A 23,212-nucleotide genomic window follows, 5' to 3' on the forward strand; every position below is an offset into this window, starting at 1 on the left:
TGCCTCTGCCTCCCAAGTGTTGGGATTAAAGGTGTGTGCCACCACCACCTGGCTAAGAAATTTTAAGTGAGCAGATTCGAGTCTAATTCCATTCTTTGACCCAGTATACATCATTTAAAATTGTAACCAATGAGCTTTTTTCTGTTGTTAAAATTACATTATTTATTTGGGAGTAGAGGTTCATACATGCAACATCCTATGTGACATGTTAGAGACACCTATGGGAATCAGTTCTCTCCTGCCACATGTGGATCCCAGGGACTGAACTCAGGTCTTCATACTTGGCACCTTACATCTTGCTGGCCTTTCTCTTTCCTTCTTTCTTTCTTTCTTTCTTTCTTTTTTTTTTTTTTTTTTTTTTTTGGTGATCCTGGCATTTGAGCCCAGGACCTTGCCAGTGCCAGGCAGGTGCTGTACCACTAAGTCACACTCCAACCCAGAGCCCAGATGACACTGGTCATACTTCTCAAACACTGTGGACACCAAAACTCTAAATAGACACTATAAACAGTTATAAGCAGTATTTCTTTATCTTGAGACACACTGATAGAAGGCATAAAGATTTCCTTAGTGGCTATGGTAGGTGGTACATGCCTTTAATCCCAGCATTTGGGGTAGGGGAGGGTGGGTTGGAACAGAGGAAGGAGGATCTCTGAGTTCCAGGACAGCCTGGTCTACATAGGTTGTTCAAAATCAACCAGGGCAGGCTGGAGAAGTGGCTCAGTGGTTAAGAGCTCTGACTGCTCTACCAAAGTTTCTGAGTTCAAATCCCAGCAACCATATAGTGGCTTACAACCATCTGTAATGAGATCTGATGCCCTCTTCTAGTATGTCTGAAGACAGCTACAGTGTACTTATATATAAATAAATAAATCTTTAAAAAATTATAATAGATAAGTACACTGTGGCTTCAGATCTTGTTAGGGGTGGTTGTGAGCCACCATGTGGTTGCTGGGATTTGAACTCAGGACCTTTGGAAGAGCAGTTGGTGCTCTTAACCACTGAGCCATCTCACCAGCCCAATAAATAAATCTTTAACAAATAAACAACAACAACAAAAAACCCCAGCCAGGGCTACACAGTGAGACCCTGTCTCAAAAAAAAAAAATTAAAAATTTTTTAAAAAAAGCTTATTTTCCTTCCTCTTTCCCAGCCTTCTCCTGGTTTAAATCAGATTTCTTCATCTGAATTATTGAATGCTATATTCTGTGTCTGCAATCTTCCAGGCCAACCTTAGATGAAGTCCACAGGGACAAGTACAGAAAGGCCTGAACCTTCGCTTCCCTTTGTGTCTGTCTCTGCAGAAACTTTTTCCACTCAAGGCTCTGTGTCACCTTCAGCAATGCCACTCTCTCATGCTTGAGTCCTCTTCTCTCCATTCCTTTTTAGACTTTGGAATGTAAGTAGGTGACTCATACCTTCCCCTCAGATCTCTGTCCCTCGTGAGTGTTAGAATCTAGGCGCCCAAACCTCAGTGTAGGACTGAATTCCCCTGTGCCAGCTCACCCCTGAGGCCCAACGCTCAGCTCTCCACCAGCCCTTCCACTTCGGCCCTGCTTGCCTAGGCCTTTTATACAGAGATCACTAGCATGAACCACCACATCCAGACTGAAGTTCACTTTTCATTTATTTATTTATTCATGGCAGGGGTAGGGTGGGGGTGGGTGGACAGGGTATTAGCCTACCAAAGAACAACTTTGTGAAGTTGGCTCTCTCCTTCCACCATACAAACTTCAGGGGTCCAATTCAGGCTTGGTGGCAAAATCTTTTACCTACTAAGCCATTACCAGGCCCAAGTTCATTTTCAAAAACAACCCTTTATACACACAAGTAGTGGGAAGTGATCTAGCTACCCTCTCAACTCATCATGTCCTAGGAACCCCACCCCCACCCCCACCAATGCACTATGCCTCATTTATTTGAATGCAGCCAGTGGTGGGGAACTCCCTACCTCTCCAGGATCTAAAGAGATTCAAATCTTGTTCTCCAGTGAGAACTGCAACCACCTTCAATTTTTTTCCCTCCACAGCTTGAGGGTGGGAGGAGGAGACAGCATAGGCAGACACTGGAGTCGGGTGTGGTCAGGGGTGAACCAGCCTGGGGAGGGGGATCTCTCCCACAACAGGGAAGGGTGTGGTTGTCTGGTTCCTGCTGGTGTCTTGGCCCCCAGGGGCAGTAAGTTGTCCCCGAAGGTGCCTCAGCCTGTAGATAGCATCATTACAAACTCTGCAGGAGAGAGGGGAAGGGAAAGGCCAATCCAGGTCAGGGATTGAAGGAAGTTCAAGGTGCTAGAGGCATGGGAGAGGTGTCTGTTAGGGTGACTCACCGTCAAAGTCTATGGTGCCATCCCCATTGAGGTCCATGTCTCGCAACATCTCATCCAGTTCAGTGCCCTCTAGTGGTTCCCCCAGCAGAGCTGGTGCTGCCTGCCGCAGCTCCGCCACTGTGATCCGTCCATCCCTGTCCTTGTCAAACTGTGAAGTAGAGAGTCCAAGTATGGCTTTTACGACACGCTGTCTGCATACATATTTGGCTCTACTTGCTTTGTTTTCTTTCTTTCTTTTTTTAATCTAAAACAGAGTCTCACTATGTCATCCTGTCCAGGCTGGCCTCAAACTCACAGAGATTCTCTTGCCTCTGCCTCCCAAGTATTGGGATTAAAAATGTGGACCACTATGCTCAAACATTATCAGGGTTAGTTGATGGGTTTGTATTGTTGAGACAGTGTCTTGTGCAGGCCAGGCTGTCCTCAAAGGCAGCATAGCCTTGAGCTCATTATCCTCCTGCCTTCTCCACCTCCCAAATCCTAGATCACATGTATATGCCACCATACTTGGTTTTCTTTGGTGCTGGGGATTGAACCCAGGGCTTGGTGCGTACTAGCTATACACCTTATCAACCGAACTACATCCTATTCTTGGTTCTACTCTCAACACTACTTGTTGCCCAGCAGTGATGCTCCCCACCAGCTCTCGGACCCTCCCCAACTTCAATAGCCAGCAAAGTTTCCCTGATTTGAAGACCTGCACTGGGAGGCAGCCAGGCTATCCCTACCTGACCCTGGACCCTAGTCTTGCCTCTCTGGGCCTCCTGAGGGCTGAGACTTCCGAGTAAGGATGTAGTCCATGTTTGCCACCCATTGTACTTCTTACCTCTCGGAAGGCGATTCGTAGCTCCCGCACACCCAGCATGTGAGCTGTCTCCTCCCTCAGCTTTGGGCTTATCAGCTCCACAAACTCTTCAAAATCCACAAAGCCCCCCACTGTGGACCCGGGCAGAGCATCACCATCTGCTTGATGGCAGTACCACACTCTTCGTCTTCCCCCCAGGGCTCTGGATCCACAAAGGCACACCTAGTTCCTTACTAGTGGAGGGGTTTCTTGGATATGGGGGTGGGGAGTAGGGGATGTCAGAGATGCTCCTCATCTCCATGAAACCCAGTGGGCCAAAAAAGACCCGGCTTCAGAGCAGGCAGCCCAAGTCCAAATCCTGTTGCTCTATGAGACCTTGGGTGGCTTGCCAACTCTCCTGCTCTCCTCCTGGGATGGGCCTGGAAGGAGCTACTCCATGGAATAGGGCTATGGCTGCTATAGAGCTGAGCGGGAAGCTCTAAATCACCTTTCCAAAGCACTGCCTTGTCATCATCCCCAGGGCACCGATAGGCAAGGAGGGGGGAGATGAATCACCCTGAATCCTCATTGTGCTTTTTGTTGTTCGAGGCAGGGTTTCTCTATTCAGTCCTGACTGGCTTAGAGCTCTTAGAGAACCTCCTGCCTCTGCCTCCCCAGTGCTAGGATTAAAGAATGTGCTGCTACTCTGTTTGGGGGGGGGGGAGGTTGGTTTTTGTTTGTCTGGTTTGGGTTTGGTTTTGTTGTTTTGCTTTGTTTTGCTTTTGTCAACTAGATATAAGCTAGGGTCATCTAGAAAGAAGGAACTTCGGTTGAAGAAATGCCTCCATCAGATTGGCCCATAGAAAAGTCTGTGGGACTTTTTCTTGATTAATGATTGATGTAGGAGAGCCCATTCCACTGTGAGTGGTAAAAGGTGGGAAGGTGGTCCTGGGAGGTGTAAGAAAGGTGACCTGAACAGGAGCCTGGAGAGCAAGCCGTAGCTGCACTTTCTAGTTTGTTTCAGTTCTTGCCTCCTGGTTCCTGCCTTGCGTTCCTGCGCTGACTCCCCCAAATGATGGATTGTAAAGTAATACAAAATAAACCCTTTTCTCTCTAAGTTCCTTTTGGTCATAGTATTTATCACAGCAATAGAAAGCAGACCAGGATATGCACATCAAGGGCACATCCATGCTCCTCTTAGAAACTGTAAAACTAAAGAAAGAACCCCTAGCAGCAGAGGCTCCATGGATAAAGGTGCTTGCCACCACGCCTAATGACCTGAGTTTAGTAGATCCCTAGAACTCACATGATAGAAGCACTCACTCCCACCCACAGCTAGCTGTATTCTGACCAAATGCACACTGTGGCACACACACATAATAACTAAAATAACTAAAAATCAAGATAGCTCGACCATGGCCCACCCACCCTCTAGGTAACCAGGCTGGTTCCCAACCCAATCACCCAGCAGGGCTCCATCACTAACTGCGCATCTTCACGTGCTGGGACACCTCTAGGAGCTCCATCTCCGTGGGCATGTAGCCCAGCGTCCGCATGCAGTCTCCTAGCTCCCGGTAGCCGATGTAGCCATCCTGGTCAGTGTCAAACTCCTCAAAAGCAGCCTGGAGCTCTGTAGGGATTGGCAGAAGTCAGGCCAGGAGGCCGGACCCAGGTCACCTTCCACCTCCCAGCAACAGTAAGGGACACTCACCCTCTAACTCCTCAGGGCCCAGTTCACGATCCTGTATAGGAATAAGCCAACATGTCCCAGTTTGCCACAGCTCCTCCAGCCTCTGCAAGTGCACTGGATGGGGCTGGCCCCACCAAAGCAGCTGAAGACGGTTGAAATCCTACAGACCCCACAAGCAGAGAACAACAACCTTCTCCCCATGCTTTTGAAGCTTCAAATGAATTTTCCTAGATGCCTTGTCCCTCACTGGCTCTCCTGGCCTAGGGTACAAAGGCCACAACTTTACCCTCTCTTGTATTTCCCAATCTGAGGCACAAGAAGCAGGAGGGATAAAGATGAGCATTACCCTCAACCCTACACCCCTAGCCCCCCCCTCCGACCTTTCCAAACATGCGGTTGAGCAGGGGCCCATAAGTCCTTTGGGCAGCATCCTGCTGGGGGTCAGAACGGTGTCGGTGGGACTGTCGGTGAGAGGCTTGCCCGGCAGGTGCTGAGGATGGTCCCTCCTGCCCCACTTTGGTTCTTGGGGAGTTCTTGCTGCTTCCTGAGGCCTCAGAGCCCTGGCTAGAGGACTGGTCCCCAGAACTGGCTTTCTGGGACCCTGAGCGCCAACTCTCCTTCTTGCTCCTTCTCCTGGTCAAGGCAGGGCCCTCAGCAGCACTCCTAGGAGATTCAACTCCTTTAGGGATCTTCTGGGAGCCAGGAACCAGCTGTACACTGTGCTCTGTTGCCATAGAGAAGCTAACAGGACTTAGCAATGTAGCTCCCTGGAGTGCCCTTGCTTCTCAGGGCCCAGAAAGCTGCTTATGGCCCCCTAGGCTTGAGTTGATCACCTGGGATCCACAGTGAGGGGGATTAGGGTAAATGAGTCAGGCAGCCAACCTAATCCCTGCCCTCTGCCCCAGGGTGGCCTGGCAACACCAGATGGGTCTGGAAAACTGTTCTCAGCTGGGCAGTGGTGGCACACGCCTTTAATCCCAGCACTTGGGAGGCAGAGGCAGGCGGATTTCTGAGTTCGAGGCCAGCCTGGTCTACAGGGTGAGTTCCAGGACAGCCAGGACTACACAGAAACCCTGTCTAGAAAAAACAAAAACAACAACAACAACAACAACAAGAAGCCAGAAAAGGAAGTGCCAGGGCACAGAAGCTTCAGTGAGCTCATACTTAAGCTCAGCTACTTCTTGCCTAGTAGAAGCAGCCAATTCATCATTCCAAGTCTCAGTTTCCCCATCTGTGGAATGGAGACACACTGCTGCATTTATCCCAGAGTGTACCATAGCTGAACTTCGTGTGGCCAAGAAGACCAGTGAAGGCCCCTTAGGCAGGAGGAGACATGCTAGAAAAGGCTGAGAATTGTCACCTAGAGTCCCCTATGGAGTAACATCCTGATTGGGATAGAGGACATATGAAACTTTAAAAAACGAGGTCAGTCCAGAGACCTTGGATGCTGATGGAGAAATGGAGATGACACAGCCTGCCCTGGGCCAGAGGAGTTCCTAGCAAAGGGTCTCCACTGTCTGACCTTGTTGGAATGGGGGGCCCTGGCTGGCCACTTAGCCGTATGGGGCCACGGTTAGGGTTTCCAGAAGAGCAGACCCATGAATGATTGATGCTGCCTCAGCTTGGGTTTCCTGCCTGTCTGCCTCCATATCGACATTGGGTGCCATGCGGCAAGCTTCATCGTGGGACCGGCTGGTGGCTGGACCTTGGGCAAGCAGGCAGCACCCTGCTCCTTCTACCTGGTCTGCACCTCCCAGGTAAGCCAGGCCCTGAGAAAGGGCCATCCAGGCTGTGAAGCCGTAGAAGCTGGAATTCATAGAGGAGACTCTGCCGAGAAAGAGGCTGAGGCAGGCAGCCATGGGCATAGTGGCTGCAACCACCAGTTCCAGGCATGATCTAGATGTGTTCCAGGAACCAGTGCCTCTCCACCTCAAAGGGACGCTTTCTTCCCTCCACCAGTCGTGTGAGGTAGACTAAGGACAGCAGAAGGCACTGGGTTGCCCCTGGCCACCTCATTGTCATCATCCTGCAGAGCCACTGCCTCCCCTATACAGAACCTCCAGGGACAAACATGGCCACCTTTGCTGAACTCTGAGGTGCAGGGAAGAAAAACAGGCAGCAGTACAAGACACTGAAGTGTCACGAGCTGCTCGCAAGACCCTCCTAGCCATACCTGCCAGGGACAGGAGGCTCAGCCCTCACCTGGTGTCCGCTAACGACACTTTCCTCCCTGGGATTTTAAACATTTGGAATGACAAAATATCAGGATCTTGTGAAGGGATGATCCTATACTTTTCTTTGTTTCTCTTTTGGAATAATGGCTTATGTAGCCCAGGCTGACTTCAAATTCCCAAGAAAAGAAGTCGAGCCTTGAACTCCTGACCCCCTTACCCACTTCTCCAATGCTGACATGGCAGGTGTGCACCAGCTGTTGTGGTTTTGTTTGAGAGAAGCTTTTAAAACTCTGTAGTGTAGGCTGACCTTGAACTCATGGCAATTCCCCTGCTTCCACCTCCCAAGTACTGATATTACCAGCACTGCTACCTTTAAGTGGTTTTAAACTGTCTTGTGGAACACTAGCCATGTGCTCCCACGGCTTTAACTCAGAGCACCATCTCTCCACTCACACGAATGTTCCACTATTTCTCTTTATCCTAAAATAGGATTTACAGCTGAAGCCGGGCATGGCAGTGCACTTCTCATAATTCCAGCACTGTGGAAGCAGAGGCAGGAGGATCATTTAAATGTTAAGGTCTGCCTGGTCTACATAGTGACATCCTGTCCAAAAGAAACAAGAGGCGTGGGTCAGGAGATGTGGCAAAGTTGGTAGAATGCTTGCCAGGCATGCAAGAGGCCTTGAGTTTAATCCTCAATACTGCATAAACTGAATATAGTGGTGCATGGCTGTAATCTAAGCACTTGGCAGGTAGATACAGGAAGATCAGGAGTTCAAGGCCATCCTCAGCTCTTTAAGGAGACTGAGGCCAGTTTTGGCTACATGAGATCTTGTTTCAAAAATTTTAAATCAGAGCTGGAGAGATAAGATGGTTCAGCTGTTAAAAACATTTGTTGCTCTTTTTAAAAAAAAAAAAAAGATTTATTTATTTATTTATTATATGTAAGTACACTGTAGCTGTCCTCAGACACCCCAGAAGAGGGCATCATATCCCATTACTGATGGTTGTAAGCCACCATATGGTTGCTGGGATTTGAACTCGGGACCCCTGGAAGAGCAGTCAGTGCTCTTAACCACTGAGCCATCTCTCCAGCCCCATTTGTTGCTCTTACAGAGGAGCCAGGTTCAGTTCTCAGTATTTACGTGGTGGCTCTTAACTGTCATGTAACTCCACTTCTAGGAGATCCAGCACCGCTTTCTGGACCCCAGAGCACACTCTTGGCTGGCCTAGAGATTTCTATGAAGACTAGGCTAGCCTCATACTCAGAGAGTCACCTGTTTCTATGCCTCCTAAGTGCAGGGATTAAAGGCATTTGACACCGTACCTGGCCCCAGGTTAAAAAAAAAAAAAAAGAAGTGGAAGCTGGTAGCACAAGTTGCTAATCCCAGCATTTAAAAAGCTAACACAAAAGGATTCCCTCAAGTTTGAGACCATTCTGGTCTAGTGCCAGGCCAGGCAGTGTCCCACAGCAAGACCCTGTCTGAAGACAACATTTAGTAGTCTCCCCATGCCAGGCAGTGGTGGCACACGCCTTTAATTTCAGCACTTGGGAGGCAGAGGCAGGCAGATTTCGGAGTTTGAGGCCAGCCTGGTCTACAGAGTGAGTTCCAGGACAGCCAGGGCTACACAGAGAAACCCTGTCTCGGAAAAAAAAAAAAAAAAGTCTCTCCAATAAGTGCACTTGGGCACGTGGATTCCACATGGCAAAATGGTATTAAGTTTAGTCTGAGTTGTTGACTATATCTGTAACCTTCACCAAATCGCAGGTTTAGTGGACAATCATCTCCTCACTGGTAAAATTGGTTATAGGGGAACCACATGAGATTATCTATTTAAATGCCCTGCGCAGCCTAATTACTCAAAATGTAATAATACTAGCCCAGAGAGGGGCAGTGACTGTCCTGAACATGCACAGCATCCTCTCTCTCATACCAAGCCATCATGAATTTGTTGATTCAGCAGACTGGCAGTCCATGTCCTGCACTACGCTGAGGACCCGGAATGGACACTGCTGTGGAAACCAACCTGGGCGCTGCTGGCTACGGTCCCCGCACAGAGCTCAGTGATGAGGACTACTACCCTCAGGGCAGCTGGGACACAGTCTTTCTGGTGTCTTTGCTGCTCCTGGGACTGCCAGCCAATGGGCTGATGGCATGGCTGGCTGGCTCACAGGCCCGGCACGGGGCTGGCACAAGATTGGCCTTGCTCCTGCTCAGCCTTGCCCTCTCTGACTTCTTATTCCTGGCAGCAGCGACTTTCCAAATCCTGGAAATCCAGCATGGAGGGCATTGGCCACTGGGCACTGCGGCCTGCCGCTTCTACTACTTCCTGTGGGGTGTGTCCTATTCCTCCGGCCTCTTCCTGTTGACAGCGCTCAGCCTGGACCGCTGCTTGCTGGCACTGTGCCCACGATGGTACCCCGGGCGCCGTCCAGCCCGCCTGCCCCTCTGGGTGTGTGCTGGGGTCTGGGTGCTGGCCACACTCTTCAGTGTGCCCTGGCTGGTGTTCCCTGAGGCTGCTGTCTGGTGGTATGATCTGGTCATCTGCCTGGACTTCTGGGACACTGAGGAGCTGCCTCTGCGGATGCTTGAGATCTTGGGAGGCTTCCTGCCCTTCCTCCTGCTGCTGGTCTGCCACGTGCTCACCCAAGCCACTGCCTGCAGGACCTGTTGTGGGCAACAGCCCAGGCGCATGGCCTGCCACGGCTTTGCCCGCGTGGCCAAGACCATTTTGTCAGCCTATGTGGTCCTGAGGCTACCTTATCAGCTGGCACAGCTGCTCTATCTGGCTTTCTTATGGGATGTCTACCCTGGGTACCTGCTCTGGGAAGCCCTGGTCTATTCTGACTACCTGATCCTGCTTAACAGCTGCCTGAGCCCCTTCCTATGCCTGGCAGCCAGTGCTGACCTCCGGGCCCTGCTGCGCACTGTGCTCTCCTCCTTTGCAGCTGCTGTCTGTGAGGAACGACCTGGAAGCTTCACACCTGCCGAGCCCCAGACCCAGGTAGCCTCTGAGGGCTTGACTCTGCCAGGACCAACAGCCGAAAGCCAGTCAAGGTTGGATCCCGTGGTCCAGCCTCAGCTGAATCCTTCTGTCCAGCTACAGTCAGATTCTGTGGTCCAGCCTGAGGTGAGCCCCTCGGTCCAGCCACAGTCAGGTTCTGTGGTCCAGCCTACGGTGGACTCCCAGATCCAGCCACCATTGGATACTGTGGTTCAACTTGAGGTGAACCCTCTGACCCAGCCACAGTTGAATCCCATGGCTCAACCTCAAGTACATCCCTCAACCCAACCACAGTCAAACTATGTGGTCCAGCCTCACGTGGACTCCCTGACCCAGTCACAGGTGGATCCTGTAGCCCTGCCACAGTCAAGCACAGAGGCCCAGACCCTTGCCTGTGAGGCTGAGTCAGCCTCTAACCCTGGTGAGGAAAACTTCCCTAGCCCATCCCCAGATCTCACTCCTGGGGCCCCCGAGAACCTAAACAGACCAGCTGTTCCCCAGGAAGAAAGCCCTAGCAATGCATCCCCCAAAGAAGCCCCCAGTGCAGGACCTACTTGAGTGGCAGGAAGCCCAGGCCTGCCAGGGCAGTAGAAAAATCAGAGAGTCAATGAAGCATCTGGGCAGAGGTGGGAACGTGAAGAAACCCAGCAGTGAGAACCCCATTGAGTCCCTTGAGTCTGCTGGGAAGGCTGAGGGGAAGTGAAACCAGTCAGCCGAAAGTCCCAGGCAGGGTGTTGTGAGTGTCTCCACCCTGGTCTCAACAGGCTTTTCCATTACCACCCCAATCACATATAGCCACCCAACACCCTTGAGCCACTGAAGATGGTCCTGCTGGGTTCTATTCTCCAGTCACACCAAGATCCATGCTTTCTTCCCCTTATTGCCTCTATCCTCCTGGTGGAAGACAGCATGAGACACTTTCTCTAGGCTTGATCTGATCTCCTAATCTTTCCCTAACTTTCCCCCTTTCTGTCTGGTTTTCTGGCTTGGGCACCCAACAAAAATGTTCCTGTAGAGAAGAGAGGCTTCCAGGAGCCCACAGACTCCAACAGGAGCCAATTGGCCTGCCACAGCCAAGCTGTCTCCAATGCTCACCTATCCCCCATCTCACAAAGCCTGGGACAGGATTTCCCTAGTAAGGTGCAACCAAGAATAAGGCATCCAGGCAAGAGTCAGGAGCAGCCAAGCCTGGATTCAAATCTAGCCCTGTCGCACCCTGGCTTGGTAAGCTGCCATACTCCTGTTCTGAGGGCCCTTTGAGGATTACATAAGAAAGTGAGTGTGGCACATGCTGGAGCCTGACACACAGTGAGGCTCTGGAGCAGATGCCACTGACAGAAAAATGGCTCCCAGGGGCTGGGACTGCACGGCAGGAGGACAGCGCCACCATCTGACGGGAGTACCTGAGATCCTCTGACTGCTTGAGTGGCAGACAACCAGATGTCCTGAGGGTGCCTTGAGGGTGAGACTCAAGAAACCTTCAAGGTCTGACTCCATTCAAGAGCTGAACTCCTGCCACCTGCCACTAGCCCTCACGGAGGGTTGGACAGGACCTGGGAAAGCTGCAGGTGCAGGCTGACTAGAATCTGAACCCCAGGACACAGTCAAGAAGCTGCCTAAAGGCAGAGAGCCCTGGGCACCGTGGTCCCAGGAAAGGCAAAAGCTCCGGAAATTACAGAGCTGAGCCTGCTCTTCCTCTCCAGCTGCAGATGCTGTAAGGGAAAAAAAAAACACACACACACACAAAAAAACAAAACAGGAAGCTCTGAGGATTGTTTCCCACATGTTTCTCTCCAGTCACCGCCTTGTCACCCAAACCAGTTTTCGCCTCTCAGCCTTTGGCGTTCCCAGATGAGGCCGCTCTCCCTTATTCACCATCCTCTCTGTTAGTGAATGAGTGGCTGAGGAAAAGCCCTCAGCCCAGATGTCCACAACGGTGGTTGGTTTATGTGAGGATTTTCCTAGGAAGCTTGCATCTAAAAAAGGCAAGGTGGCGGGCTGTGCAGGCAGCTGGGAAGGCGCCTTGTCATTGGCTTAGTGTCATTTTTCCTGATCCATATGACGGGGGAAATGTGCCAGGCATGGCTCACTCCTGTAATCCTAGCACTCAGGATGCCAAAGCAAGAGTCTCATAAGTTCAAGGCCAGCCTGGACTACATAGTGAGACCCTGGATCGAAAAAGCAAGGGCTGATGGGATAGGAGCGATGGCTTAGCAACTAAGAGAAAATAATATTCTTGTTAAGGACCAACGTTGGTTCTCAGCACCCACATATGGCAACTTACACTCATGAAACTCCAGCTCCAGGGGATCCAACACCTCCTTCTGATCTCCACGGGCACCTACACATACAGACAGATATACACATAAATTCAATTAAATTCATCTAAAGAAAAGAAAGGGCCAGTGATACAGTTCCATAGTAGGGTGCTTCTAAAACACTCAAGGCCCTGGGCTCAGTCACCAGCACTACAAATTAATGGAGGGTATGTTCTCTTGCTTGTGGCTACACGAGAAGGCCACAGTTTCAAAGCATGCCAGTAGCATGAAGGAACGATAGGCCGCGTCTTAGTCACTTGTCTATTGGTGTGAAGAGACACCATGACCAAGGCAAATCTCATAAAAGAAAGCATTTGATTGGGAGCTTGCCTGTAGTTTCAGAGGCTTAATTCATGACCGTCATGGCAGGGGATCATGGTGGCAGGCACAGAGGTAGAGAGTAGTTGAGAGCTACATCCCACCTGACTCACAGGCAGAGAATGAACTGAGCCTACCATGGGCTTTTGAAACCTCAAAGACCACCCCCAGGGACTCAATTCCTCCCACAAGGCCACACCCCCTAATCCTTCTAATCTTTATCAAAGAGTTCCCCGCCCTGGTGACCAGGCATTCAAATATATGAGCCTATGGAGGCCATTCTTATTCAAACCACCAGAGGCACTAAAGCCAGTGGGAGAGATATTTCTGAAGCATTTGCTGAATTAATTCCTCTAACAAATATTTAGTGAGCATTTACCAGATAGCTTTTTGGATAGCCTTTTATTTTAGAGACACATGTATAGGGTTCAGGGCATCTCTAAGGGTTATTGGGCCCTGACTCCACCACTCTTTCACTGTGTGACCTTTAACAAAGTTCTTTTGGGGACTTGTTTTGCCCATTTGTAAAGTGGCTCTTCGGTACAAAATCAGTCTTCCGTCACTGACAGCCATTATCTGATACACGAGTGGGCACCCTGAGACCAAATGAGGCCTAGGCCAGAGAAGTCCCCCTGGCAGGTAGCCTGGGAACCAATTCTCTGTCCCCTTACACTGCCATGATGTCTCCTCCACAGGAAATGTTTACCTCCCCCTGCTCTTTGCTGGACTTCACAGACTTTAAGGGCAGAGCCTAAATGCTTGTCTCTCTTGGGCACTCTGCTCCCTTCTCCTAATAGAGGCCTTAAAGCCTTTTGAACATGGCAGACAGATCAGAGAATAAAACTTCCCTGCCTCCCACTTTAGCCTACCCCATCTCTCAGGGAGAGAACGGGTCCCACCTCCATGGTCCTCAAAGGAAGTCTTACCCATGTGGGAGAATTGCTACTCAAAAGGAAGGCTTTACAAGATAAGGAGGAGTTTCCTAGAGACTCTTAGAATAGGTTTGTGTTAGAGAAGATGGAGCCAGAAAGGGAGACCTCAGTCTCCAAACAGTCCCCGACTCAGGCAACATACTGCAGGGGACTAGGCTCTTCTTGCTTTCTGGGGGACACCTGCCTTCTCCCTCTAAGTGAGATCCCTGTGTTTCTTCAAAGGAACCAGGTGTTGGGTTCTGAGAGCTGTGAATATGAATATTTTACAATTCTATATTCAGGCCTGCTGCTCATTCATTCACCCAGCATGAAGTGGTTTCACGCTGGGTGCTGGCTGGGGTCTCCTTGGGGCACTGGAAGGTGGGGTGGAGGGTGTGGGGGGGTATAAGACAAAGTCTCTGTCAAATAATTACACAGTGTAGCATCTGGGACTAAGAACTACTAATGGGAACAAGGAACAGGAACTGGGTGAGAGGAGAGCTCAGAAAGGCCCCACAAGGGAAGTGACACTTGAAGCCTGGGGTCATTGAGGGATGAAGCCTTCTCAAGGCTAGGAAGATCTTCCAGGAGGAGGAAGGGAACAGGATATGTTAGCCTGAGGTGAGAATTGAGGTTTGATGTCACTGGGACACATGCTGGGAGGGGACAGTGGTGGCTGTCCTGGGGTCAGACAGGAATTTTGAGAGAGGAACATGGGACTATGGATTTTATTTGAAGTGGGGTGATGTGGGAATGTGGGGGTGGGGAGTGGTATATGGAACTGTAGCAACCTGGCCTCATATGGGCTTCCCTTTGAACATGTGCTACCCAAGTCAAGACACACTTCTGCCTCCCTGGCTCCAGCGTTTATGAACAGTAAGAAGTCCAAAGACATTGGAAATAACAAACTAGGACCGAATGGCAGCTGGGAGGTCTCAATCAAGCACCTGTCCTCTCTAGGCCTGTTTCTTCAGAGTGTAGTGACCACTGAAGTGGGGCACAAGTCCACTTCACCTCCCACACACAGTTGGGGCTTCGTGAAGGCTAAACAAAGCACCCTTTACCTCTGCTCTACCTCTTCCCACGTCCCTCTTCTCTTTCTGGGAAAGATGGCCTCCTATCACCACTGGTCACTGGAGGTGGACACAGAGGAATAATGTTCTATTACTACTGTGGATCCTAACAGGGACATCTAAGTCCTCCAGGATGAGAGGAGATAGGGCGAATCTGAGGAGTCAAATCCTGGCTCTGATGAGACGGGGAAAGAAAGGAAGGTGCATGGGAGCCTCTGTTATCCTCTACTTCGATTTTCTCTAAGCCGAAGCAGGAACCACAGGAATCCATCAAGATGTATGAGATTGCTTTTCACTTCTTCAATGTACATATCTAACTGACATCATGAACTCCCAACTTTAAAACTCGTACCTATGGCAGGGTGTGGTGGCACATGCCTTTAATCCTAGCACTTGGGAGACAGATGCCTGAGTTCTTTGCTAGTTCCAGGCCAGCAAGTGTGCAGAGTAGGAACCTGTCTCAAACACAAAACATAAAACACGTGAAAACGTTGGAGGCGGAGCGAGAGAATCCTTCGGGTAGAACTGGGTACGGAAATCGGAGTGCAGGCTTCATCCTCTTCTTAAGAGACTCCCACAATTTGTACCTGTGGTTCCAACCAAGCCCGCCCCTTTCAACAAGATGCCCAGGGCCCTGCGACTAGGCCTTGCCCCGTGGGCGGGGCATTTAAAAAGCCCCGCCCTCTGCGCGTGACCTTGCCCCGCCCCCGCCCCCTCATCTGTCACTTCCTGATTCCCGCTTCCTGCTTCCCAGAGGCCGGGATCCGGAGCCGCCCGAGGTCGCCGCCGCAGTCCCCGGCGCCCCTGGGGAGCGGAGAGCGGTGAGCGGTGAGCGGTGAGAGCGGCAGAGACAGACTAGGGGCGCGGATGTGGGCCTGGGGCGGGGGGCGCGAGCCCGAAGAGCGCCGCGCCCCACCCTCATTCCCAACTCCTCCCTCCCCCCTCCAGCCGCCCATCTCTCCCTTTCTGGGCTGGGATCTTCGGAAGTTGGGTTTCTGGTTCTCCTTGGACCGTGCTCCGAGGCCACTTTGAGGACCTGGCAGCATCCTCGATCCCTGTTCTGCCAGGGCCCCTAGGCCGGACTTTCTGCAGCTTTTTGCACATTCCCTGGGACTCAGCTCTGCGGCCTAGTAGGAAGACCAAACAACCCCTTTTGCTGTCTCTTCTCCCCATCACCCAGCTTTCAAACTCTGGGTGTGGAAAGCTCCTTGGAACTATCTGAGACCTGCAGAAGATCTAAGCTCTGTCTCCCTTCAGCACACACACACACACACACACACACACACACTCAGATCCTAGCCAGGGAGGGGTTTGGGGGGAGAGTCTGTTGTTGGTCTGCACCTATGAACCCATTCTATAACTGGGGAAATAGAGATTCCCAGCGTTATCATGACCAATTAATTCCCTGGTGACATGCTCTGTGTGTCTCTTTGGAGGGCAGAGCTGATTCAGGTGTCTCTGTCCTCGCAGACATGTCCTTCCGAAAAGTTGTGCGGCAGAGCAAATTCCGGCATGTATTCGGTCAGCCGGTCAAGAATGACCAGTGCTATGAGGACATTCGAGTGTCCCGAGTTACCTGGGACAGTACCTTCTGCGCAGTCAACCCCAAGTTCCTGGCAGTGATTGTGGAAGCCAGTGGCGGGGGTGCCTTTATGGTGCTTCCTCTAAACAAGGTGGGCCTCAGCAGGTCAGGGTGGAGAGGAGATCTGAGGACACGCTGGCCACACCTGTGGGCAGGGCAGTTTGTGCCACTTCTTGGCCCGTGGCTATTGCTGGATTGTTGGTGCAAGTAGAAAAAGTGTTTATTGCCACCAAGTGTGGATAAGAGGCTGTAGGCATTTCCTCATATGCTGGGTGGAGCAGAGTCACATCTGGGCCGCCAGGAACCAGGGTAGTCGCATCATTCTTGCACCTTGGAGGGCCCACAGATACTGGGAGAAATGGAGGTCAGGGTTAGGGTCCTTCTGACTGCCCTTCATGCCTACAGACGGGCCGCATTGACAAGGCCTACCCGACAGTGTGTGGGCACACGGGACCTGTTCTGGACATTGACTGGTGTCCCCACAATGATGAAGTCATTGCCAGTGGATCAGAGGACTGTACTGTCATGGTGAGCAAAAGACTGTTCAAGTGGGGGTCTCAGGATGTGGCTGAAGGATGCTGGCAGCGGGGGGCAAGCACAGGCCTGAGCCCATCCTCCGTCCGTCTCCCTACTACAGGTGTGGCAGATTCCAGAAAATGGACTGACCTCCTCTCTGACAGAGCCAGTAGTGGTGCTTGAGGGGCATACCAAGCGTGTGGGCATCATCACCTGGCACCCCACAGCCCGAAATGTGCTTCTCAGTGCAGGTTTGCAACATCCTATACCTTTTGCTCTCTGCCCTTCTCCAGGGCAGATGATCCTGGAGTGTTCAGCAGCCTCTCACAGGCCAGTCTAACAGGGGAAGTGACGCCTGTAAGATGGTGGCCCAGTTCAGTACAAGAGGCAGGGGCAGAGTGGGCCTAGTGGGCTGATGGTCCTACGAGTGCATGCCTGACTGCCTGAGCTGGTGACCACTTGCCCATCAGGTTGTGACAATGTGGTGCTTATCTGGAACGTGGGCACTGCAGAGGAGCTGTACCGCCTGGACAGCTTGCACCCTGACCTCATCTACAACGTGAGCTGGAACCACAATGGCAGCCTCTTTTGCACAGCTTGCAAGGACAAGAGCGTCCGAGTCATCGATCCCAGGCGGGGCACCCTGGTGGCAGTAGGTATCCCTAAAGGGCAAAGATGACAATGTCCAGCCTCAGGGTCTTGATCTGTACTGTACTGACCACCTGTCCATCCTGCAGGAACGGGAGAAGGCTCACGAGGGGGCCCGGCCCATGCGGGCCATCTTTCTGGCTGATGGGAAGGTGTTCACCACTGGTTTCAGCCGCATGAGTGAACGGCAGCTGGCACTCTGGGACCCAGTGAGTGATGTCGTGAGCCAGAGGCAGGCAGCCTTGTGACCTGGGCCTGACCCTAGCATATTCCTCCCTGGGCCAGGCAAACAGATTAACATGGAGATGTCTGTCTGTATTGCTTAGATTTTCAGCCTGGCTTTTGAGACTTCCAGGACCTTGCCAATCCCGCCCTTCCCTGTTTCCAGCTCCCTGGCTCTCCCTAACACTCCCCCAACACCTCCCACATCCTTATTTTTTGCTTGCACAAACCATAAAGGTACCCTTCTCCTTAGAGCCTCCAGTCCCTGGGTAGAGGGACTCTGTCCCCCAGCAGTGTGCACTGAATTCAAGGATCCTTTTGAGTCCTGGACTGGTACCATCTGGACCCCCACCCTTCCTGTGGCCAGATGTCTTCAACACTTGCCCATTAGTTTGGGAATAGTCTTAAGACCTGGAGAAGGCTTGGAAAGTGGGACCTGGAACAGAGAAAACCGTTAGCATGTTGAGGAGTGCTGCCAACTGGCGTGAGACTGGCTGAGGCCAGTCCAGCAGTGCTTGGAACGAGAGGATACTGACTGACCCAATTATCCCTCATGTACTTAGGAAAACCTTGAGGAGCCGATGGCCCTGCAGGAGCTGGATTCAAGTAATGGGGCTCTACTGCCCTTCTATGACCCAGACACCAGTGTGGTCTATGTCTGTGGCAAGGTGAGGCCAGGTGGGCAGCAAACTTGGGCTGAGCATGAGGGAAGGACCTGGCCAAGTGCTGAACTTCCTTATTCCCACAGGGTGATTCCAGCATCCGGTACTTTGAAATCACAGATGAGCCTCCCTACATCCACTTCCTGAATACATTTACCAGCAAAGAACCCCAGAGGGGTATGGGTAGCATGCCTAAGAGGGGCTTGGAGGTCAGCAAGTGTGAAATTGCCAGGTATGAAGGCCCTCTGGGGCAGCCATCTGTAGGCAGACTTTATTCAAGGAGCCTGCCTGGTGGGGTGGTCAGACAGAGCAGGAGCCAGGTTGTCAGCATCCAAGGTGAAAGTTCAGATCGTGGAGGCTAAACTGGGTGTGGTGCCCTATACTTGTTACCCCAGCATTTGGGAGGTAAGAGGACTGCCAGCACAAAGGCCACCCTGGGCCTTGTAGTAAGTTCAAGGTCAGTTCAAGACCCTGTCTCAAACATAAACAAAACAAAGGAAAGGAATGGGCGTGTAGCTCAGTTGGTGGAGTACCTGCCCAGCATAAAGCCTGTGGTTCCCAGCACTTGGGAGGCAGAGGCAAGCAGATTTCTGATTTCAAGGCCAGCCTGGTCTGCAGAGCCAGTTCCAGGACAGCCAGGGCTACACAGAGAAACCCTGTCTGGAAACCCACCCCACCCCCAAAAGAAGCTTCTTAGGTTCATGCTCTAGGGACCCTTGAGACAGGGAGGCCATGAACTCACAAGGCAGCCTGTATGTGTGATCTCAGGTCTACCTGTGGGAATATCCAGGTGGGGAAACTGGAAAACTGTAGGAGGGTCCACCATGGCTCCCCTCCCTTTTCCAGGTTCTACAAACTGCATGAGCGCAAGTGTGAGCCCATAGTCATGACTGTGCCAAGAAAGGTGAGGCTGCTGGTAACGCTGTTCACCCACTCCTTCCCCTAGCAGAACGGCCACACCAGGGCAATGGGTGAGGCTGGTGAGTAGATGTAGCCTATGGGCTGTACCAATGCCAGGGTGGCCTGAGTTCTAGAGAATTGTTGGAGGAATGGCACAGGATGAGCTGAAGCCCTCCAGTAGCAGACCAGGCACGTAAGAGCAAGATGGGAGGGACAGAGGACCTAGAAGGCCCGAGTAGTTGTGGGGCTGGGATGGTGGTCTGTGGGAGGCTGGGCTAGAAGGGCATGAAGAAGGACAGGGGCTCTGGTCATGAAGCCCATGGGGAGGAGCCTGGAACACAGTCCCACTGTGCTCCAGCTAGTGTTTACAGTCTGCCAGCCATGTCCTGCAGCAAAGCTCATAATCTGTGGGCCATAGATATAGCTCATAGGACTCCACAGAGCCACATAGCTGGCCCTTGTGGTTTGCTGGAGATGGTGCCAGCAAGGGCTGTGCCAGGAAGGATCAGGCATTTGGAGGATGGGTTGGCAAGAGTACAAGTCGGGAGGTTGTTGAGGATGCAGCCACCCAGAGACCAGATGTGAGACCCCTGATAGGGACCTCCAACTGATTCTGACCTCCCCTACCTGGTTTGCAGTCTGACCTCTTCCAGGATGATCTGTACCCCGACACAGCTGGACCTGAGGCTGCTCTTGAGGCAGAGGATTGGGTGAGCGGTCAGGATGCTGATCCAATCCTCATCTCACTACGGGAAGCCTATGTGCCCAGTAAACAACGGGATCTAAAGGTCAGCCGGCGCAACGTACTATCGGACAGCAGGCCTGCCAGTTACAGCCGCTCCGGAGCCTCCACAGCTATTGCAGTTCCTGATGTCCCCAGTGGCAACCTTGCTGGGGCTGGTGTATGTACCTACATTTGGAAGTGCTGTCCCATTGGCTGGGCCTCAGGCCTCTTCCCAAGGGGTGGGTTATGTCCTATGGCCTCTGACTTCCATGTCTCTGTAGGAAGCTGGGAAGCTGGAAGAGGTGATGCAGGAGCTTCGGGCACTTCGGGTGCTCGTCAAGGAACAGGGGGATCGTATCAGCCGCCTGGAGGAGCAGCTGGGCCGCATGGAGAACGGGGATACATAGGACCACCAGGGACCTGCTCCCAACACTGCCTCCTTCTCCTCCAACCCTTCCCATGTAGCTGCTGTGGCCAGGTCACACCAGGCAGTTTGCTGCTCAGTGCCTCTGTGGCAGGTCATGGCCAGTTTGCACCTCTCCACAGCCTGGGGCCCAGCCAGGTTGGAAGCACCACCTGGCTTTTGGAAGATTTTTGTACCAAGGCAAATTCCCAAGTACTTTAAGGGACCATCTCTTCGACCTGCCCAACCCACTGCCCCCTCACCAGAAAAAAGCAGCAGAGATGGGTTCTATATTTTCATTCCAAATAAAATGCTCTTTCTAAAGCCAGGTTTGACCTACTGTTGTGGAGGGTTAAGAGTGGATGCTAGGAAGGGAAACTGCAAACCTTATATGGAAAGTAGCCCCTGCATACCAGAATTCCACCATACAGAGAAACTGAGGCCAAAAGGCTAGGGAAGGATGTGGGAGATAGGTTAGTGGGTAAATTCTGCTAAGCAAGCCTGATGACCTGAATTCAATCCCTGGAACCCACAATGGAGAGAGGCATCTGACCTCCATATGTTCTCACACATGTGGACATGGGCAGTTTTGTTGTTTTGGTTTCTTGTTTAAGGCTAATCATATACCCACTTTTAGTCCCAGCACCCCAGAGGCAGAAATAGGAGGAGCTCTGAGTTCAGGCCTGCCAAGCTACATAGTAAAAGGTGGATTTCCTCCTGTTGGAGTTCTGGTCACAGATCCTGTGGCCCCAGCCTCACCTAGAGAGGCATGGGAAGATCTGGTATGGGTCTGGGTAATCTTAGGAGGCCGAGACCCCATGAGGGTCCTGTGATAGGCAAGAGTGGGTGGGGCATTTGGGACAGGAAACGGAAGTGTCAGTAACTCCTACTAGCTACTGTACTGAGAGCTCCGGGGCTCACTTCTCATTAAACACAGCCAGAGGTGGGTGCCTGTGCAAAGGTCATCGGATCAATGGTGAGCTATGGGACCCCCTGGGTTCTTGGGGTGCTGTGGGCTGGGGATGGAATATCAAGGTTCCAGAGAGAAAGGGTCTCTTTCCGTAGCCTTGGGTAGCAAGACCCAGGATTGGAATGGGTTGGAATTTAGCCCTCTCCTCAGATTTGGGCTCTTTGGAATTAAAGGTAGGTCCTCCAGTTCCTCACTCTAGGCACAGCCTTATTCCAAGACCCTTGGGATAGTCCCCCATCTGGTCCCCTCATGGGCTAAGTTTGGCTGTAACTCCTTCCCCAGAGCTTGGTGTGCTACAGGGGAGCCTTGTGCCCAGCACCCCTCCCCCCCCCTCGCTACCACACACCTCCCCCCACCTGCTTTGTTCCAACCGCAGGCTTCCTCTGATAGCTACACATGCTGCCCCCAAGCTGGTGGCCCTGCACGCCTGAGGCCCTTCAGGGTAGAGTGGGGAGCTGAACGGAAACCCTGCAGCTGGGGCAGCCCCATGCTTGAGAGGAGGGACTTCAAAGACCCCCTCATTCTAAGACCAGACAACCTCTGAGTTGGTCTAGATATCTCCATCATGGCTTCCAGAGAGCCACCTGCCACTAGCCTCTCAGGCCCCTTCAACTCCCTCTACTGCAGGGCAGGTTGCACATGGTTTTAGGTGCTTCCCCCCCAACCCCACCCCAATCCAGACACTTATTCTGATGGGAAATGTAAGGCAACAGACTGGATCAACAGATTACTCTCCAGTGTGGGACCTGAGGTTGGTGAATGGATGGGCTGAGGTCTGACAAGTTAGCTGTAGAAGCCTTGTAGGTGTGGGAGGGGGCAGTGATCAGAATGTAAAGTAAGTTAAAAACCGTCTGGCAGGGCCTCAGCAGCCAGGCCTACGTAGGCCATCGCAAGCATGAAGTCATGAGGCTTTGGAAGTTGTGTCTAAGCAGGGGGAAGGCCAGTGCACAGGGCTCCAGCAGGCACAGGCCTCAGGCAACACAGGCCTCCAGCAATGAGAAGTAAATTACACGGTTGAATTTAAGGTGAGCACACCAGAGCAAGGGCCTGACCAAATATGGGCTAATAATTTTCTGCTTGACTGTCCCTATTTTGCCTGAGGCCTTTGTTAGAATTCAGTTGGTCTCATCAGGTGACGACTCCTCCCTACTGTCTCCCACAGGCTCTGCCTGGTACCCTCAGATTTGGGGTGCTGCTGGCCCTGCCAGGGGCGCTGGTCTCTGGGGCAGGCCCAGAGGATGGCGCAGGCTCCAGTGTGGTCACCATCATCCTGCTGCTCTTGCTGCTGCTGCTCCTGGTCACTGCCCTAGCCTTGGCTTGGCGTCGCCTCAGCCGTGCCTCAGGGGGGTACTACCACCCAGCTCGCCTGGGTGCTGCTTTGTGGGGCCACACCTGCCGCCTGCTCTGGGCCAGCCCTGCAGGCCGCTGGCTTCGAGCCCGCACTGAGCTGGGATCCCCAGAAGAACCAGAGCCGCAGGAGGATGAACAGGATGCAGAAGATTTCATGATGGATAGTGACCCTGAGGAAGCTGATGCCAAGGAAGAGGGGCAGCGGTGTCAAGCAGAACAGACTCCAGATGCACATGACACAGACAGTGAGGGGGGCCTGGGCCTCAGCTCTCAGGGTCCTGTGGGCTCAGGCAGCAGCGCGGAGGCCCTTCTGAGTGACCTGCATGCCTTTTCAGGCAGTGCTGCCTGGGATGACAGCACTGGAGAAGCAGGGGGCCAGGGCCTCCGTGTCACTGCACTGTAGGAGTCAGCTTGTTGTCCCGTTCCTCTGACTCTCTTCCCATGTTGTCATGGCGAAACACAAACTGCCCTGGACCATCGTCACCCAACCCTCGCATCAGCTTTTTAGACTGACACCCCCACCAGTTCCCCAGAGTACGTGCGTCCCAGACAGGCACTGGGCATTCATTGAAAATAAAACTTTGTAAGCACAGAGGTCTGTGGTCCTTCAGGATCCCTCCTCTCCCTAAACATGC

The 23,212-nt window shown here is 52.2% G+C and overlaps 4 protein-coding genes across 6 annotated transcripts; 3 read left to right on the plus strand and 1 right to left on the minus strand.

Moving 5' to 3' along the window:
- Positions 1-1,611: 1,611 nt before the first annotated feature.
- On the minus strand, positions 1,612-5,558 carry LOC116103318 (calcium-binding protein 4). Its single transcript, XM_031389143.1, has 6 exons — positions 5,181-5,558; positions 4,822-4,852; positions 4,597-4,740; positions 3,153-3,262; positions 2,327-2,474; positions 1,612-2,226 (listed from the first exon to the last, which is right to left on the minus strand). Exons 1-6 carry the CDS (start codon positions 5,532-5,534, stop codon positions 2,198-2,200), a joined length of 816 nt encoding a protein of 271 aa, XP_031245003.1. The 5' UTR covers positions 5,535-5,558; the 3' UTR covers positions 1,612-2,197.
- Positions 5,559-8,577: 3,019 nt separating this feature from the next.
- On the plus strand, positions 8,578-10,823 carry Gpr152 (G protein-coupled receptor 152). Its single transcript, XM_031389142.1, has one exon. The coding sequence runs from the start codon at positions 8,979-8,981 to the stop codon at positions 10,536-10,538; it is 1,560 nt and encodes a 519-aa protein (XP_031245002.1). The 5' UTR covers positions 8,578-8,978; the 3' UTR covers positions 10,539-10,823.
- A 4,494-nt stretch (positions 10,824-15,317) lies between these two features.
- Positions 15,318-20,585, plus strand: Coro1b (coronin 1B). 3 transcript variants are annotated; one of them, XM_031389150.1, is made up of 11 exons: positions 15,318-15,435; positions 16,071-16,273; positions 16,588-16,710; positions 16,820-16,949; positions 17,169-17,350; positions 17,436-17,555; positions 18,132-18,236; positions 18,317-18,462; positions 19,077-19,134; positions 19,769-20,032; positions 20,136-20,585. In XM_031389150.1, the coding sequence occupies exons 2-11, from the start codon at positions 16,073-16,075 to the stop codon at positions 20,259-20,261; spliced, it is 1,455 nt and encodes a 484-aa protein (XP_031245010.1). In that variant the 5' UTR covers positions 15,318-15,435; positions 16,071-16,072; the 3' UTR covers positions 20,262-20,585. The 3 variants fall into 3 exon arrangements, with proteins under 3 accessions (XP_031245010.1, XP_031245012.1, XP_031245011.1); XM_031389152.1 differs by having other exon boundaries at positions 15,319-15,421; positions 20,136-20,572; XM_031389151.1 differs by having other exon boundaries at positions 15,335-15,428; positions 20,136-20,572.
- A 545-nt stretch (positions 20,586-21,130) lies between these two features.
- Ptprcap (protein tyrosine phosphatase receptor type C associated protein) lies at positions 21,131-23,165 on the plus strand. Its single transcript, XM_031389153.1, has 2 exons — positions 21,131-21,233; positions 22,390-23,165. Exons 1-2 carry the CDS (start codon positions 21,231-21,233, stop codon positions 22,978-22,980), a joined length of 594 nt encoding a protein of 197 aa, XP_031245013.1. The 5' UTR covers positions 21,131-21,230; the 3' UTR covers positions 22,981-23,165.
- The last annotated feature ends 47 nt before the right edge of the window (positions 23,166-23,212 follow it).

Source organism: Mastomys coucha, unplaced genomic scaffold, assembly GCF_008632895.1.
Source record: "Mastomys coucha isolate ucsf_1 unplaced genomic scaffold, UCSF_Mcou_1 pScaffold21, whole genome shotgun sequence".
Lineage (NCBI taxonomy): Eukaryota > Metazoa > Chordata > Mammalia > Rodentia > Muridae > Mastomys > Mastomys coucha.